This window comes from Monodon monoceros, unplaced genomic scaffold, assembly GCF_005190385.1.
Source record: "Monodon monoceros isolate NGI ecotype Baffin Bay Population unplaced genomic scaffold, NGI_Narwhal_1 Super_Scaffold_1, whole genome shotgun sequence".
In the NCBI taxonomy this organism is placed as follows: Eukaryota; Metazoa; Chordata; class Mammalia; order Artiodactyla; family Monodontidae; genus Monodon; species Monodon monoceros.
Genome location: NW_021703765.1, coordinates 15,091,043 through 15,108,077, shown reverse-complemented (window position 1 = coordinate 15,108,077; position 17,035 = coordinate 15,091,043). Strand labels below are relative to the sequence as shown.

Below are 17,035 nucleotides of genomic sequence, written 5' to 3'. Positions count from 1 at the left end.
TGGCATTAGGCAGATCTATGTTTAAATCTTAGCCCTGCCGCGTTCTACCTGTGGGATCTTGATAAGCTATAGAACTAATTATTTCATCCATATAACGAGGATCGTAATATCCACCTAAGAAGGGCTGCTGGGAGGATGAAAGTGACGATGTCCTGAACGTGCCTGGCCCAGCGCCCAGACTAGTAACCGGCAGCAGCCAGGACCGCGGACACAGTGCAAATGCTCTTCGGGGTGGGATGGGGTCAGGGGTTGAGGGAATGCTCCTGGCTCTGTTTCTAAATAGCGGGATGACTTTGGGTAAGTCCCTTCACCCTTCCAGGTTCTCACCTTCACGCTTATAAAACGAGAGGTTTGGGCCAGACGAGCAAGTCTTTGGATGTAAAATTCTGTAAGCAAGCTGGGAGGATGAGACCGGCACGTGGAGGGACTTCAGAGATTAGTCCCCACCCACCCTGGGCCCTCTCCAGCTCTCTTCGCTCCCTTGTAAAAGTCAGGAGGTGACCCAGTAAACGCTGACCTCAGCTTCCTGGCTGACCTCCTGCTGGGTGATTACATCCCGCTTCCTGCCAGTTCCTCTGTGTGTCAGCAGGATGAGAGGAATGTAAAGGCACTGGCGTTTTAGAGGTGGCCCTCCAGAAATCCTGGCTTGACCGTCTACCCAAACACAGCAGATGACAGGCCTGAGGGGTGCAGGTGTTTGGGAAGAAGTCTGCATGAAGAGTCTGCATTTCTCCTCGATTCCAGTCAGTGGAATTATGAATATCATTATCTCGTATTAGCCTTCGTAATACAAATACCTACCTCACAGGGCTGTTGGGACGAATCAGACGCTGCCTGTAAAGCACTTTATTAGGACATATAATTCATGTTTATTATTTAGTCGGTACACATTTACAGAGCTCTTTCTAGGTGGCAAGGACTGTTCTAAGTCCTTTACAAATATTAACTCATTTGATCATCATGAAAACCCTACGTAGTATGTATCACTGTTATCCACTTTCTCTAGAATTGAGGCACAGAGAGGTTAAGTAACTTACCCAGGGTCACACAGCCAGGAAGTAGTGGGGCTAGGACTTAAACTTAGCCAGTCTGGTTCTGGAATCTGTGGTCCTCACCACAACACCCAGCTGCCTCTCTTAATATTACTCATGATACTTGGCAAAGCAATCTACAGTTACTTTCGTATAGAACAGTCTTCCCAGCCATCCTGAGAAGGCCCATTTTACAGAGCAACTAGATCAAGGTAGCAGAGGAAACCATGAACCATTGAGAAGCCATCTATTTGCCCAGCACTAAAGGCAGCACTGAAGCGAACAAACGCAGCCGTCAGGTTGCACATCTGCTCACACTTCTGAAATCGCATTGACCTCTAACTTCTGAAGCCTCCACTGCCTGCCCCACTCCACTCGGCCATTGTGTTAACTCCACTGTGGGCTTGGTTTCCCAGCTAAGACAGGAAGCTTATTTAAGGCAGGCCTTTATTCTGTCCGTTCTCGTCATTCGTCATCTCCCAGCCCATCACAGGCCAGAGCGGGTGCTCAACAAACACTCTCACTTCCTCAACTGCTCCACAGCAGCGCTGCTCTCAACTCAGATCACCCCTGCTGCAGGAACACAGGGACCTGTTAAAAACTTGCTCCTTCCATTGTGTATATATACACCACATCTTCCTTACACATTCGTCTGTTGATGGGCACTTAGGTTGCTTCCATTGGCTATTGTAAATAATGCTGCTACGAACACTGGGGTGCATGCATCTTTTTGAATTAGCATTTTTGTTTTCTTTGGATATATAAAAAAGAATGAAATTTTGCCATTTGCAACAACATGGATGGACTTGGAAGGCATTATGCTAAGTAAAGTAAGTCAGAGAAAGACAAATGTGTTATCATTTGTATGTGAAATCTAAAACGTAAAACAAATGAATGAATATAATAAAACGGAAACAAACTCCCAGATATGGAGAACAAACTAGCGGTTAACACTGGGGAAAGGGAAGGGGGGAGGGGCAGAATCGGGGTAGGGGATTAAGACGTACAAACTACTATGTATAAAATAAGTAAGCTGCAAGGAAATATTGCACAGCACAGGGAATACAGCCAATATTTCATAATAATTTAAAATGCAGTATAAGCTACAAAAATATTGAATCACTAGGTTGAACACCTGAAACCAATATAACACTGTAAATCAACTATATTTCAATAAAAAAGTCATACCTGAAAAAAAAATTTCTTCATACCAGTAAAAAATAAAAAAAATAATAAATTAATTAAAAACTGGCTCCTTGGGACTTCTCTGGTGGCGCAGTGGTTAAGAATCCGCCTGCCAATTCAGGGGGACACGGGTTCGATCCATGGTCCTGGAAGATCCCAAATGCTGTGGAGCAACTAAGCCCGTGCACCATAACTACAGAGCCTGCGCTCTAGAGCTCGCGAGTCACAACTACGGGAGCCCGTGTGCCACAACTACTGAAGCCCGTGCGCCTATAGCCCGTGCTCTGCACCAAGAGAAGCCACTGCAATGAGAAGCCCGCGCACCGCAACGAAGAGTAGCCCCCGCTCGCCGCAACTAGAGAAAGCCTGCGCACAGCAACGAAGACCCAATGCAATGGAAAATAAATTTAAAAAAAAAATAAATTTATTAAAAAAAAAAAAACTGGCTCCTTAGCTCAGATTTTTCTTCAGTGTTCTGATGGGACAGAGACCCCTCTCTGCAAGTCAAATGACGGGTATTTTATCTATACCTGAAACTCTCTTTTTAGCCAAATCACCTGTTTGTTTGTTTTTTTCCTTCCCAAAACACAGAAGAAATTGTAGAGGTGAAGGCACTGGGATCTGCACATCATTTCAAAAAAACTTTTTCACTGGAAAATAAAGGCACAGAATCTGGAAACCCCACGAAACAAATCTATATCTTAGCAAATTATTATAAGGCAAACACCCTTTTATTGAACACCTAAGTCAAAATTCAGAAATTTGTCAGGGACTTCCCTGGTGGTCCAGTGGTTAAGACTCTGCACTTCCACTGCAGGGGGCGTAGGTTCGATCCCTGGTGGGGGAACTAAGATCCCACATGCAGCGCGGCCAAAAAAAAAAATCAGAACTTTGTCTACATGCTTTGACTCAATCACAGCCTTCTCCCTCCCTCCCCGCAAAGTAACTACTATCCTGATTTTAATCACTTCCTGTGTTTTAAAAAAATAATTTATCAAACCCAACTGTGCAGGCCCAGACACTATGGTCTAGTCTTGCCCACTTGAAAAAACAATACGTCTTTTAAGCTGCTTTTAAGCTGCAGGTCGCTGCTCCACTTTTCTTAGAATCTATCCACTGAAGAACACAGGGCATTGGCCCTGTAGAGTTTCACACGGTTGGGATTTTGCTGACTGTACAGTCATGGTGTTGTTCAACATGTCTGCATACCGTTTTATACTATGGGGCTGGCCACGGTCCAGGACACCCGGTAACCTACTTCTGAGCCAATGTTTATTTGGGCAGCTGTCCCATGTTCTTTTTTGAACAGAACAGATGGCATCAGCAGTAGTGAAAGGAAGTTAAAAATCAACGGACAAGCCCCACACCAGCACAGGAGCAGCAGTGAGGAGACCTAGGATTTAGGGTCTGGCCTGCGTCTTGGGCTGACACCGCACCTCTCTGCCAATATCAGCATCACGGTGAGAATTAAATGGGGTCCTGGATATAAAACGGCTTTATCAACTGCAGAATGTGACATGTTCTACTAGGCGCCTTTAAAAATGCGTTGTTTCTTGTGACGCTCCTTGAATGCCAGCTTTAGCTCAGACTTGACACAATGCACTTGTAGGAGAAATCGGTCTAAGGTGGAACAATTCCAGGCCAACCCCGGTGCAGGAGAGTTACTGGAGTACTAACAAGTATTATTAGATCTGTGTGCAGCTCAGCCGCAAGGGCTTTAAGGGTAACATAAAATTTTCAACTTCTTCGTAACATTTCTTCTTTCATGGATTGTAAAACACTGCGGGGAGGTTAAGGGAAAGCCAGATGTTGAATTAGCAACTGAATTTCTGCACTAGTGAGACTCAGCGTCACTGACCCTAAAGAACATTCAGGCTGGAAGGAGCCTCCCCATAGCTCTTGGATTACTGACTCTCAGAGAAGAAAACGGAGGGTAGCCTTAGGCCTTGAGACATTCACCAACTGCCCCCCGCCAGGCCCGACTCCTCTGGCCTATGAAATGCAAACTTCTCCCACGAACCCTTTTTCAGACTCGCTCAGTAAATACTAACATCAATCCAAGTCCAACGTGAGGATATCTGTGTGGGATGTATTACTCATAACTCTGAATTTATACTGATATACTTGCAAGGTTTTCTGCCTGGTCTCTCTATTGGATCACAAGCTATTTGGAATCTGTACATCATACACATATATGCCTCTGCTAAAGTTGCTAGATCTTCACCACCAACGTGCCAAAGGCCCGCAAAGCCATTTATCTTCTCAGCCTACTGACCTGCCTGTTCCACTGGAAGCTGTGGATCTCATTAGGGGCTGCCTGCATGTTTGTTGGACACGTGAAAAGCAATACTGTCTAATCTTACCCTGCTGCCCTTTACAATACTAGATGCCAAAGTTAAACAGATTAGATACACCTCTTCGATGTACTAAGAGCCTTGAGGGGAAGCAATTAAACAAACAAACCAGCAAGTTTATGTTTTACAAGCGTAAGAGCAGTTTCCGAGTTGCCGACAGACTGGTGAATTCACTGACCTGAGGTACGATAAACACCATCGACCTGGGCACAGGGCAGTTGCTTAAGCTTTCAGGGCACTAGGCGCATCCCAGGGGCGTTACTCACAGCACAAAAATGTTACCAGAGATATGATGCTGTCAGGCATGCGTGGGGGCCTGACAGAGAGTCAGTCCTCACCCTTGGCGACACCGGGTATCTGAGCAGCTGCTTTCTGAGGCGTGTGGAGCCCAGAAAGCACAGGTCGTAACTTTTAAATGTGAAAAATAAAGCTGCTACAGAACTGCATCACCCGTGATGAACGTTATAGAGAAGGTGTTCTCTGTTGATAAAACATCGGCAAATGATTCTACCGTATTCTATTTAGCACTGTGTAAGGGCCACGTGTCTGGATGTTCATTTCCCAAAAAGTCACACGAGTCGTTCCTCACCCTCTGCTTCACCACGTGCCCCTTACCTAGTGGTCTATGTTACTAGTCACCTGGTCAATCCCCTGCCTTCGTTGTTCCGTTGAGCTATAGATAATGAGCTCCAAAGGTGGGTGGGCAAAGCGTCCCAGGCCAAACCTAGTTGGCACCAAGCTCAGAGAATACCCAGTGAGGCTGTGGATGACATTTTCTTATTGTTTTCAGATGTTCCTCCACTTTGCCTCCACCAGGCCTTCCTTTCATCTTACGCGACCGTTTCTAACACGCCCGGCACGTACCTTCTGCTTCAGCTGCAGCACCGTCTCCTTCATCTGGTGAAACTCCTTGCACGTGGCGCAGCAGGTGCCGGCTCTCACCGCGTTCTCCACCTTCTCATCGTGCCCTGAGAGAGAAGACGGGCTGGGGTCTGCCTGGGAGGCTGGGGGACATCCAGACCCAGGGAGACCGTGTCAAGAAGGGCAGTTCCAGGCGGACTGGTTGATGCTGAAACGTGCGAGGGATGTGGGCTGGCGCTTTTACAGTTCTTGGGTCGCTGACGGCATGCCCGGGGCAGCGGGGACACGGGGAGGGGCTCCCCCGCTACACTCTGGGCTCAGCTGTTTCCACTTAGGCATCCTAGCACCTTCCTCTTTCATTGTGAAAAAGTCAACAGTGGCCCTTTTACCATGAGGCAGGCTCTATCAACCTGACATGACTTACACTCCCCTCCAAGGGCCAACGTTCACACGCTGTAAATTATCCCCCAAGCCCAGGCAATGGGACTCGGGTGCAGGGCTCACGAAGCTGGCTTTTATCACCTCTGATAATCCAGCTGTTCAAAGGAAGCACGGCCAGGCCAGGCAGGGTCACAGACCGGGGCTGGGCACTGACCTCCGAGGAGATGTAAAGCCAGATGGAAGATGCTCCAGGCACTTGGACATGCCCATCCAGGGCCATAATGGGACAGGCACAAGGCAGGGTCCCAGTGCAATCTTGTAGCGCATCAGGAGCTCTGTGGGCTTCGTGTAAAATCATATTTCTCTAAGGAATAGGTGAGTTAAATGGTGACACGACCCAGTATCCACATAGCCCTCATCCTACTGGCACCTGAACAGGCCACACAAGCCTGTGCTGGGGACACTAGACACCTGAGGTCATTTGCTACAGAAGAGCAGGTGCAGACTCCCATAGGCCTTTGTAAAAGATGGTAGCTGTGCGGTGTGGGCCCAGAGGGAGTGACAGGGGGAAGGTGACAGTTTTGGTCAGGGTGGCGGCAGGACAGTCTGACACCCGGGCAAGTGTCAACTCTCCTACCTTTGAAGCCCTTTGGTGTTGGGCCAGGTGTCCTGTTGGTGTGACACGTATAACACTAGGATCTGGAAAGTAGCTAGGGACAGTCAAGTGACATGCCTCTCCAGGTCATTTCTTCTGCTTCTGGGCCCACGTGCTTTTTTGGACCGTGCTGCACGGCATGGGGGACTTTAGCTTGCCTACCAGGGGTCGAACCCACTGGACCGCCAGGTAAGTTCCAGGGCCCACGTGCTTTTCTTCTTCCCGTCCTCTCTTCTGGGAAGCCTTCTCTGCCGTCTCCACTTGTGGATTCCTGTGAGCTACCAAGACCCAATTCACGGGTTGCCTGAGACCCCCCCTCCCCACACACAGAGATAGCCCTGTCCTCTGAAGTCAGGCAGCTTTACCACGCATCCTACCCAGATGGTGGGGATCCCGGGCTTCCCTATAGAGGAGCTTCTCGTGCATGTGCCACAGGGGGAGCTGCCCAGGAACTGGAGCTGCTTCTTGGTACCTCACACAGTGGATGCTCAGAGTTAGCGAAATGGAACCTTTCAGGGTGAACTGTGTCCCCCCGCTCCCCAACCAAGTGCACACGATGAAGTCCTAACCCTTCAGTGCCTCAGAATGTGGCCTCATTTGGAAATAGGGGTCCTGCAGATGTAATTAGTTAAGTTGAAGTCATACTGCTGTAGGGTGGGCCCGTAATCCAATATGACTGATGTTCTTATAAAAAGGAGAAATCTGGACACAACAGGGAGAAACCATGCGAAGATGCAGGCAGAGGTCAGGGTGAGGCAGCAGGAGCAAAGGGATGACAAAGAATTGTTGGCGAAACAGCAGGCGCTGGAGGAGAGGCCTGGAACGTTCTCCTTCACAGTCCTCGGAAGGCGGCAACCCCGCTGACACCTTGATCTCAGACACGTAGCCTCACACCTCTGTCCTTTAAGCCACCCAGATTGTGGCACGGTGGTTACGGCAGGCCTAGGGAACGGGTACACGGGAGGAGGAAGTGAGCATCGGGAGAGCCTCACACTCGGGTGATCCCTCCTCATGCAGCCCCAGCTGCCTCTCCAAGGGGATCTGTGCCTGCCTGGTGGTCTACACGGTGACCGGTATTTCTGCTCTTTGGGAGGTGAGGGCACCCAGGGGCAACCTGGCAGTCGAGATCTCAGACTCCTTCCCTGCAGCACGGGGTGGTGGTAGGGGGCCCACTGGCCCTAGCCCTCCCCGCAGCCGGTGGGAGGCCTGAGGCTTGGTGTGCACACACGCTAGGAACACGCTTCCCAAGCCAGCAGGTTGAGGTGGGCGAAGCAGTGCTCTGTCTGGTTGCGTTGCCATAAGCAACACTGTGATTCCCGAATATACAGACTGTAGCTTAGGTTTTCAGTGTGTGATTGGGAAAAGCACTTGAACCTCCGGGAAAGAGGCTGCCTCTTTTTAAATCCTTCCATGTGTGTGTATAACATAGCAGGGGTGCCTTGTTAATCCCCATCTTCTTAGGCTAATTCTGTCCCACCAGGAGCTTCCCCACCTCCCCGGCCTCTCCCCACCTTCCACCACGCTCAACCAGAAGCCGTGGGGGATTGTTTCCATTCACACCGTAGCTGTGTCACAACGAGCTGGGTTATGAGAAAGGTCTTCGCTTGGAGACGGTGAAATGCAATTTAAGGGCATGGCCTCCAGGGTCACAGTGCGAGGGGTGCATATCCCAGCTCTGTCACTAACTAGCTCAGAGACCTCAGGCAAGTTATCTAACCTCTATAAGCCCCAATTTCCTCAACCATAACACTGGAACAGTAAAACCTAAGACACAGGGCTATTGCGATGATTATATGGGGGTGATGCCTGTGAAATCCTTGGCACAAGGTCGGGTTCTAGTAAATGGGAGAGGGTGTCTGGCAGTCTTCAGGCCCGCCAAGCCCTTTGAGTTCTCTTTGCCTGATAAAAGGATTCTTCAAGGATTCTGGGATTAACACAAACAACAGAATGAGGGCAAACTGAGGTTCCGTGACGTCCGGAAGTTATTAACTGCTGTGGGTTTAGAACTGAGGTTTCCTGAATCTGAGCCCAATACCTTTTGCTACAAATCAGGCAATTTCCTTTAGGCTCTTTATCCCCATTTAATGTACCATTTACAACCCCACTTGCCTATGGAGCTTGAACACACCTGAGGAGAACAGGAGTTATTTAGGTTGGTCTCCAACATAATAGTGACACAAGGGAACTTCCACGCAAGAATACACTTGGTGGTAAAGGACTGAAGCTTCACCCAACTTTGGTTGTACTGATGACAGACAACGGTGGACTCCCGCATATGTAGATAACCCCAGCTCTAGGTCTGTTAGGTTTACGCACAGCTGGGTGACATCCGTCTCTCCAAACCTAGCATTCTTTCATTCCAGGCCGTCTACTGGTCAGTATATGCAATCCCATCTCATAACCCGCCTACCAATCTCATCCATCCCATCTCCCCACCCACTTATCTCTCTCATCCATTTATCTGTCCATCCACCCATTCATCTATCCATCCCTCTCTCCCTCTTAGCCATCATGGAGCATCTGCTATTCACCAGGCCCCATGTGAGGCATTGAGAACATAAAATAAATGAGGATACCTGTTCAGTGCTTTGAGACTGGCCTTCCTTTTAAGGAACCAGCCCTGCTGGCAGAGCCAGGCCATGGTGAACAAGAGTTAAAAGCCCATCTGTCCATTTGTATACTCAGCTCCACTTACCAAGTGTTGGGATGAATAGGGCAACCTGGTATTTTCATGATAACCTCTTTACCAGGTTCTAGACTCTATTTCATTTAGATCATGGAATGTTAGAACTGATACATCTTTAGTTCAGCCTCCGTTACAGATAAGGAAATTGAGGTACAGAGGAGGACAGTAATTTGCTTTAGGTTTCCCAGAATGCCGCGTGCAGCGGACGAGCACTTACAGGGTCCGGATCTGGCACTGTTGGGGCGCAGTGAGCCCGCTATTGGGGGTTCTGCTCAGGACACTGGAGAGCTGTCTGCCAGGTGGGCTCCAGGGCAGTAATTCTCCATGTGGTCAATGGACGAGCAGCGGCAGCGCCAGCCTCTGGGTATCCGTTCCCAGAAATCCAAAATCTCAGGACGGGGGCCTGGTGCATTGTTCTATCAAAGCCTCCAAGTGACTCTGAAGCACGTGCAAGTTCAACAAACACCGCTCCAGGGAAGCAGCTCTGTTGAACAACCTCTCACCTGAAAATCCCTGGCCTGTTCCCTGTCCCTTTGTGGAATTATCAAAACACAGAGAACAAGGGTAACTTTGTCCAAAAGACTTTGGAAGCTCCCGTGCACACAGAGGAACAGAGTAAGGATCACAGGCTCTGGTGGAGTCAGGGGATCAGGATTCGAATCCTGATGCTGCCACTTCGTGCCTTGCAGGTTGGAAGTCACAGCTTCTGTGACTGCCCGTTCCTTGAACGGTAGAACGACAATGACCCCCTGGAAGTTCGCAGAGCAGCGCCTGGCAGGCGGCAAGTGCCCCATAAATGTTAATATCATCGTCATGGTTGGTATCACTGCTTATTAAGTTCTCTACAAAATTACAGATGGGGGGAGGGATCTCTGCACCATCCTCTGGAAAGAACTTCCAGAGAGTTTGAAGACAAATAATTGTGTGTGCAGACCTGGCACATGCCGTCTATTCTGAATTGGGGTTCATCTATCCCGTTGCGGTACAGGATACAGTAACGTCAAACGTGGAGCTAAAACAATCTTCAATAGGCTACGTGAACAATTCGTTTAGAAATGTGGGTAGACATCTCTGACTTGGCATGTTCTCTGTCCTCTCCACTCATGATGTGGTGTCTCTATGACCATGACCATGTTAAGTGAGGCATCGCTTAACATTCTGCTCCAACTCGTTCAGATTTTAGAGGTGCAATATTATTGACCAGCCACAGGGGGTCGCGTAGCTCTAACTTTTACTGACGTAGAGCAGGCTATACCTCCGTAAGCATTAGAAACAGAATTCCTGAGATACCATCTTAGTAATATTTAACCAACTTAGGAAAACTAAAGAATGTTCTCGACGTATTTCATATGGGCAGTCACCAAGCACATTTGGTTTTAAAAGTTGATCGTGCACATCTGTGCCCTGGCGGTAGTGCTCAGCCCTGGTGGCACATTACCACCACTAGGGACAGTGGCGGGGGTGAGGGTTTAAAATTCTTGCCAACCATGCCGCACGCCACCCATCTGGGGGTCACAACAAGGGAAGGCTGTCAGCCTTTTTAAAGCTCCCCAGGTTGACAGCGGCTGATCTATGGATTAGTGGAGCTTGAAAGTTACATGAAACACCTGGCCTTCCCTGAAATAACTGACGTTGGGGGTCAAGGTCACTTTATCAGAAAAGAAACAAAAGTTGAAAAGCAGAGACCAGAAAGCTAATTACTAGGGAGCCAACATATCCTTAATTTGTCTCCACATCAGCGCTACAGACGCCCTGGGGTGCCTACACTGGCTCCAGACATATATTTGCAAAGACAAAAAAATGGAAGTGATGGAGAGTGCCCTTCCCGCCCACTAGCCAGACGGCTTGTGTCCCCACGCCCGTGGGCACATGACCACCTTTTCACGGGCAGAGGCCGTTCTGAGGCCAGCCCTGCTGCTGTCCACTCACTTCCTGAATGAGCTGACATTGTGTTCCATTTAAAATTCCTCTGACTGGAAGGTTACAGACACCAGTCAATGCAAAGTTGAAAAAAAAAAAAAAAAAGGGAGGGGAAGGGGATTTAGATCACATGTGCTTGTACTCCATCATCATTATCTCTTCTTGAAAAAAATGACTGTGATGAAATATTGGGCCTATTAATTAATCTAAAACGGATGAAACTGCGTGGCTGCCTCTGATGTTCCAGATGCAGGGCTGGTCCAGCCCCCTAACTCTCCTTACTGTTGAGCTGAATATCTGGATGTTAATTATTCATCTTTTAGATACTGTAGGGAAAGCTCTCAGTTTAGAAGGTGCTGAGCTGGGCATGCCTTCAAGTCCTGACACTCGCCTAGATAAAGGACAAAGAAATGAAAACTGCACGGGGACTCATGGGGCTGGTAGGGCTTCGGCCACTTTTACTGATGCTAAATCACACCAAATTGTGAAAAAGATTTGTGATGGTAAAAGGGTCTTTAGAGCTCACCTAATCCAACACCTTTGTGTCTACAGAGGAGGAAACTGAGATCCGGAGAGCTGCCCAATGACACCCAGCTGGTAAACGCTGAAGCGGCTCTGGTAACCAGCTCTCCTACCTTCCAAGCCAAGGAACTTTCCGTTGCATCACAGCTGCTGCAGAGATGAATCCAGGACGCTTGCTTTTGTTGCCCGAATCATCAAAACCAGCCCCCCATCTTCTCAGGGGCCCATCACTTAAGTAATGATTCTAACGTTCAAGGCATAGAACGTGCCTGTCCTTTCCCATAATTTTAATTATGGGTACGAATTACTCCCCTCAGTCCCTAACCCCCGACGCCCTTGGTTACCGGCGTTGGAATGTTTTTCTTCATAAAGCACTAAAACCAAACGTGAGTCCTCTGTGCCTGTGTGGTGAATTCAGGAGAGACCAGTCACTGAAAATTAAATACTGAGGAATTCTAGAATGCTGCTGCTGCGGGCACAGCACTTGGGATACAATAGAAACAGTGGGACTGTTTCAGTTTTTAAAACCATGCAGGGACTTCCCTGGCGGTCCAGTGGTGAAGACTCCGCGCTTCCACTGCAGGGGCCGTGGGTTCCATCCCCGGTGGGGGGAACTAAGGTCCCGCATACCTCGCAGCACAGCACCCCCCCACCCTCCCCCCCAAAAATCCCAAACTAAGTGAGTTGTGGTGTTACAAGAAAGCTCAGCCTTATAACCACTAGACGTTCTTACTGATTAAACAGAAGGACATTGCCCATTTAAATCACTGTAAGCAGGAACAAACTCTCTCTCCGGAGGGCAGAATGGCCTGTTTTCACTCATTAGATGCTCTGTAGTCGACAGCCAACAGCTCCCCGCCTCTGGCTTTGGCTGCTTCCTCTGGCGATGACAACATCCTCGCCTGAAAGTCGACCAGATGACTTACCGACTTTGGGTCCCAGGGCTCAGCTCTTTGATGCTTATAAGTTAGAACTTTCCAAACTGTTTTTTTTTTTTTTTTTTTTTTTTTTCAGGACACCGTCATCTGTGAGATGCTTATAAGTGTTTCTTCAGAAAATAATTTTGGGAAGTGCAGGTTTCATCAAAATGATCATCTTTTAATGGCAACCTCAGAGCTTTCAACACACTCACAGTATGAATCCCTGCAGAAGCTGGCGCACAGTGCATTCTCCCCCGAACACCTGAACACAGAAGCTTTCGAACAAAGAAAGGCTAGTTAACACCTCCCAGGACCCCAGAGTTCTCCAGACGACAACAGGGGGAAATGCTGTAATAAATGGTTGATAAAATATGTCTTTAAATGACAGTAATAGTACAGAAGGTACAAAACCAATTAAGAATTAAGAATGCTCAGATTTTTTTGACTGAATTCTTAGCCTTAGAAGTCAAAATAGTTATCACTTAAATTCTTGACCTCTTATACTGAAAATTGTGTGTTTGGACATTTTTTAAAGAAAGTACAATTCATCCCTCAGGAAAGGAAACAGAGGATTGTGGTCTCAGGACCGACTCAGCACAAGAGACTGCTAACATCAAAGCTGCAGTGGGACCTTCCCATGCCCTGGCCCTTGGGCTGGGCTCCTTTCTGGGTTCACACTGCCCAAGAGCGAGGCAGGGGGTGAGCATGTCCCACCAAGGCCCTACCTTGTCACTGCCTCTGGCTCAGACCCATTCCTGGCGTTACCACACAGTAAGCAGGGTGACTTCAGAGGGATGAGGCTGGGAAAACTAGGAATTAGTGTAAGAGGTAGAGGCCACCTGAGACCAAAGAACAAGTAGATTCAGTGTATAAAATCTTCCCCTAGGCTCTGGAAATTCCATCCGACTCCTGTGGTCTCGGCTAGCTAAGGTTGCGTCTCTGAGCAGACCACTCTACCCCACCAGGTGGGAAGTGCTCACAGGTGGCCCGCTTCCTACAAGTTAGAGATCCCTACCGTCTAACCCCACCCTGATACTCAGCAGTTGTTGCTGCCCCCTCTGCGGTTTCCTCTAGATTGGGTTGCTCAAGGCTGCCCTTCACGCCCAGGTAAACGGGATTTCACCTGAATAGAAATATAAGGCAAAGACACAACAGGGTTACGAGGTTGGGGACCCCTCGGCCCAAGCCCACGGGCTCCCTGGCTTGGAGCACAGCTGGAAATCCAATTCCAAAATGAAAAATTAGAAAGCTGCTTTCTTCTTGCTAACCCTCAAGTCAGCCCATCACTAATATACCAGTGGCTAAAAATCTGCACCTCATTTTTCAGTGAGATTCTTCCTTTCAACGAAGGACATAATCTAAGAGGTAAGTTACACACACCCCTCCCCCAAACCTTCTCCACCATGGGACAAAAGTGAAGTGATTTTAATTCTGAGTAATAATTAAAAAGTGGTCTGAAAAAATGTTTTGAAAATGTCTGAAAAATGCCCAAAAGACTGATTACCCCTGCTTTTAAGCACCTCTGGGCGCCCAGGTCCCACATGCTTCAGGCTTTAAAGGGTGTCACACTAAGCTCTCCGAGTCATTCCAATGACCCCAAGCTGCCCAAGCCTGAGCTGACTGCAAGCAGACCTTTCGTGTTACTTCTAATGCATGGTGGCTTCCTCATGACTCAACCCGCTTGCTCTTCAGGATTTGCTTTGTAGTTTTTCCATGTGAGACAGCTGGTCCCCAGCTGTTTGCTGTCCTCAGCTGATGGCAACGGCCTTCCACCCTTTTGTGAATCTCAGGTTACACGGAAGAACCGTGACCTCTTGAGCGCCCAGCACTTCTGGTCCTTCCATTCCCCTGCATTTCTTGGTAGAGATGATTTGCCCTGGGAGCCCCTCGCCATCCAGAGATGGCCAAGGCCCAGCTAACCTCTCCCAGCAGACGACAGTGTTCCTGCCACTTTCCCCTCCCGAGGAGTCAGAGCTGAACTCTGAGCTCAGCAGCTTCCTGGCCTACAAGGGTTGGAGATACAGGAATGCCCTTTCCTTCCTGCCTCCCTCCCCTCCACACTTAAATAAGGCAATGACCCAACATTCAAGCTGATCACATCCCTAAGTGATCAGACATCTTGGTGGAATCTGGTCAAAATAATATAAAGCAGCTTCTCAAACTCTGCGAAGAAAGGCCAGCTTCTAAAAGTTCTCCACGTCAGGGTGCACTGGGCTTGCTAAATACGATAAAAATGAACGACTGCAAAGTGCTTCTCAACACTCCCAGCTTCTGTTTTTTTTTAACCTCAACATGAACCAAATAACAGCTCATAGGTAGGCACGGGGCCACAGACTATACTTTCAGTAGCGCTGAAACGGATTGCTGCGTTACACAGAAGTGTTTCATGTTTCTATTCAGCCCCCCCCCTTTTTTTTTCCTTGAGAGAACCCAGTGTTTCTGGCCTCATCTCTGCTCCTCCTTGTTTGATCTCAGTTCGTAACTAAGTTCCACCGATCTGTCCACGAGCACACCACACCTCCGCACTTGGTGCAGAGCTTCTGCCAGTACAAAACCAGCCGCACGCCTTGCTGCTAGCAGGCAGCTCTTTCACTAGTTCTCTAGGGGTTTGACCTTCTACTTTTCTCTTACCCAGATCCCACCTACCATTCATACAAATGCCCCTTCCTGCCCACTGCTTCCTGAGGAAGTCTACTGGGTTTCCAAGTGCCTGCCTGCCCATCCCCCCCCCCCCCCCCCCCCCCCCATTAGGGGGATAATTTTACTTGCCCTACTCACCAGTGTCGTTGGGGTATTTGTCTCCCTTGGTGCACGTCCTCCCATCATCCTCCTGGGTGTAGCCCTCCCGGCACTCACAGCGGTAGCTGCCCAAGGTGTTGATGCAGATGTGCGCACACAGCGTCTCGTTGCTGGCGGCACACTCGTCGATATCTGGGTTTGCACCAAACGCACAGAACACTAAGACAGTTTCAGAGAGATCACTTCCAACACAACAGGCGACCCTGGGCTTGGCCCTTCTGCTAATGTCCGCAAAGGACACTCTGCCAGACCTCCGTCACCGAAGCCTGGAACAAAGCAGGAAGCTACAGATGTGGGCCATTCGTGACAAGAGCACTTCAGGCAGTGTCACCATGGTTACAAACTGATCAGTGATGGGGTTCCTGGTTGTGGCTTTGCCACCACCAATTCTCGTGGCTTGGTGCAGGCACTGCTAGCCTCCAAAGTTCTCACTATAGAACATGGCAGTGAAGCCTGCCCTAAATACTTCTGCAGGGCTCTCTGGAAGAGGAAGTGAGATAACAGATGGCAACACATTTTGGAAAACAACTATTGTAGAAATGATTTCTTGCAAAGACCCTAGTATGCCGAGGGTTTTTATGTTCCCTGTACGACCAGAGGTTCCTAACAGCATGGTGGTGACCTAAGGCCACTAGGAACGGCTCCTTCCCAGTTAGAAGACATGATGATTCCTGGGAAAAGGCACTTCTGATAAAAGAAAATAGTCATAATGGGTCTAACGGAGAGCATTTTCCCCAGGAAATTTCAGCCCCATCCATGACCCAAACAGACCCCTCCTGAGTGGTGGAAATGAGCCACGACATCATCAAACAAGTAACCAGAGAAAGTCCACGTGAACTGTGCACATCACAGACTTGCCCCCCTACTGAACGGGTGGAAACAAAGCCATTTCCCAGCAGGGGAAGAGAAGGAGGCCCAAACCCATTTCCCACTCACTGGCTGAAGATACCGGGTGGCGGCCAGGACACACAGCCCCAGACTGTGCACATGTGGCCAGCGGACGGAGCCCAACCTTGCGCTCCAGGGTGCCGACAACATCCCAGCCACTCCCTGGACAAGCTGCCTGGGACCCACCCCTGGCAGGCCTGTGTGCCCACGAGGGGCATGTGGTCATCTGGATGTTCCCTTGGCAGTTCACACTATGTCACCCGTAAGCTAAGATGTCACAGCTGGCGCCTCCTCTGCAATTCCTCAGGCTGACCACGTCCACGTGCCCCTGCCTTCAACCTAAGGGCAAGGCTGCCTCTACTGTCCACAGGGGGAAGGACAAGGTTGAAAGGAGAGAGAAACAGGTGGGACTCTTAACAGACTGCTAGTGTTGCTGGTCCCCAAGCCCCCCCAAAGAAAAGAAATGGGTACCAGAGCTACCGCAACTGAAATCAGAGCCCTGGCACCTGGGACCTCGGATCGTGGTACACATGGGTTTACGGTGCTCTCTGCAGGAGAGCCCATGGGTCCCCCTCCGCTTGCTTGGTGGTCTCAATTCCATTCCTGTTCAGTGGGGGGCGCCATGCCAGGGGCCACTGGGGAGAAACCAGGAGAGCTAACACCTAGAACTTCTCTTAAATGGTGCTCTCCAGAGCCCCCCTGGGGCGGAGAAGGGGGCTGCTCATCACAGCTGGTTTATTTTCTATCCAGATGCCTCTGCAGTCTCCTAAGTTCATCTTTGAGCTCATCTTCAAACTTCACTGTGCATCTGTGCATATGTAGATTTCTGCATC

At 49.2% G+C, this 17,035-nt stretch overlaps 1 protein-coding gene across 1 annotated transcript in view; it reads right to left on the bottom strand.

Moving 5' to 3' along the window:
• Positions 1 to 17,035, bottom strand: part of CCBE1 (collagen and calcium binding EGF domains 1) — a 238,135-nt gene that overhangs the window by 14,581 nt on the left and 206,519 nt on the right. The window contains 2 exon segments of the mRNA XM_029232323.1: positions 5,435 to 5,538; positions 15,294 to 15,446. Of these exon segments, the coding sequence (XP_029088156.1) occupies positions 5,435 to 5,538; positions 15,294 to 15,446 (257 nt within the window).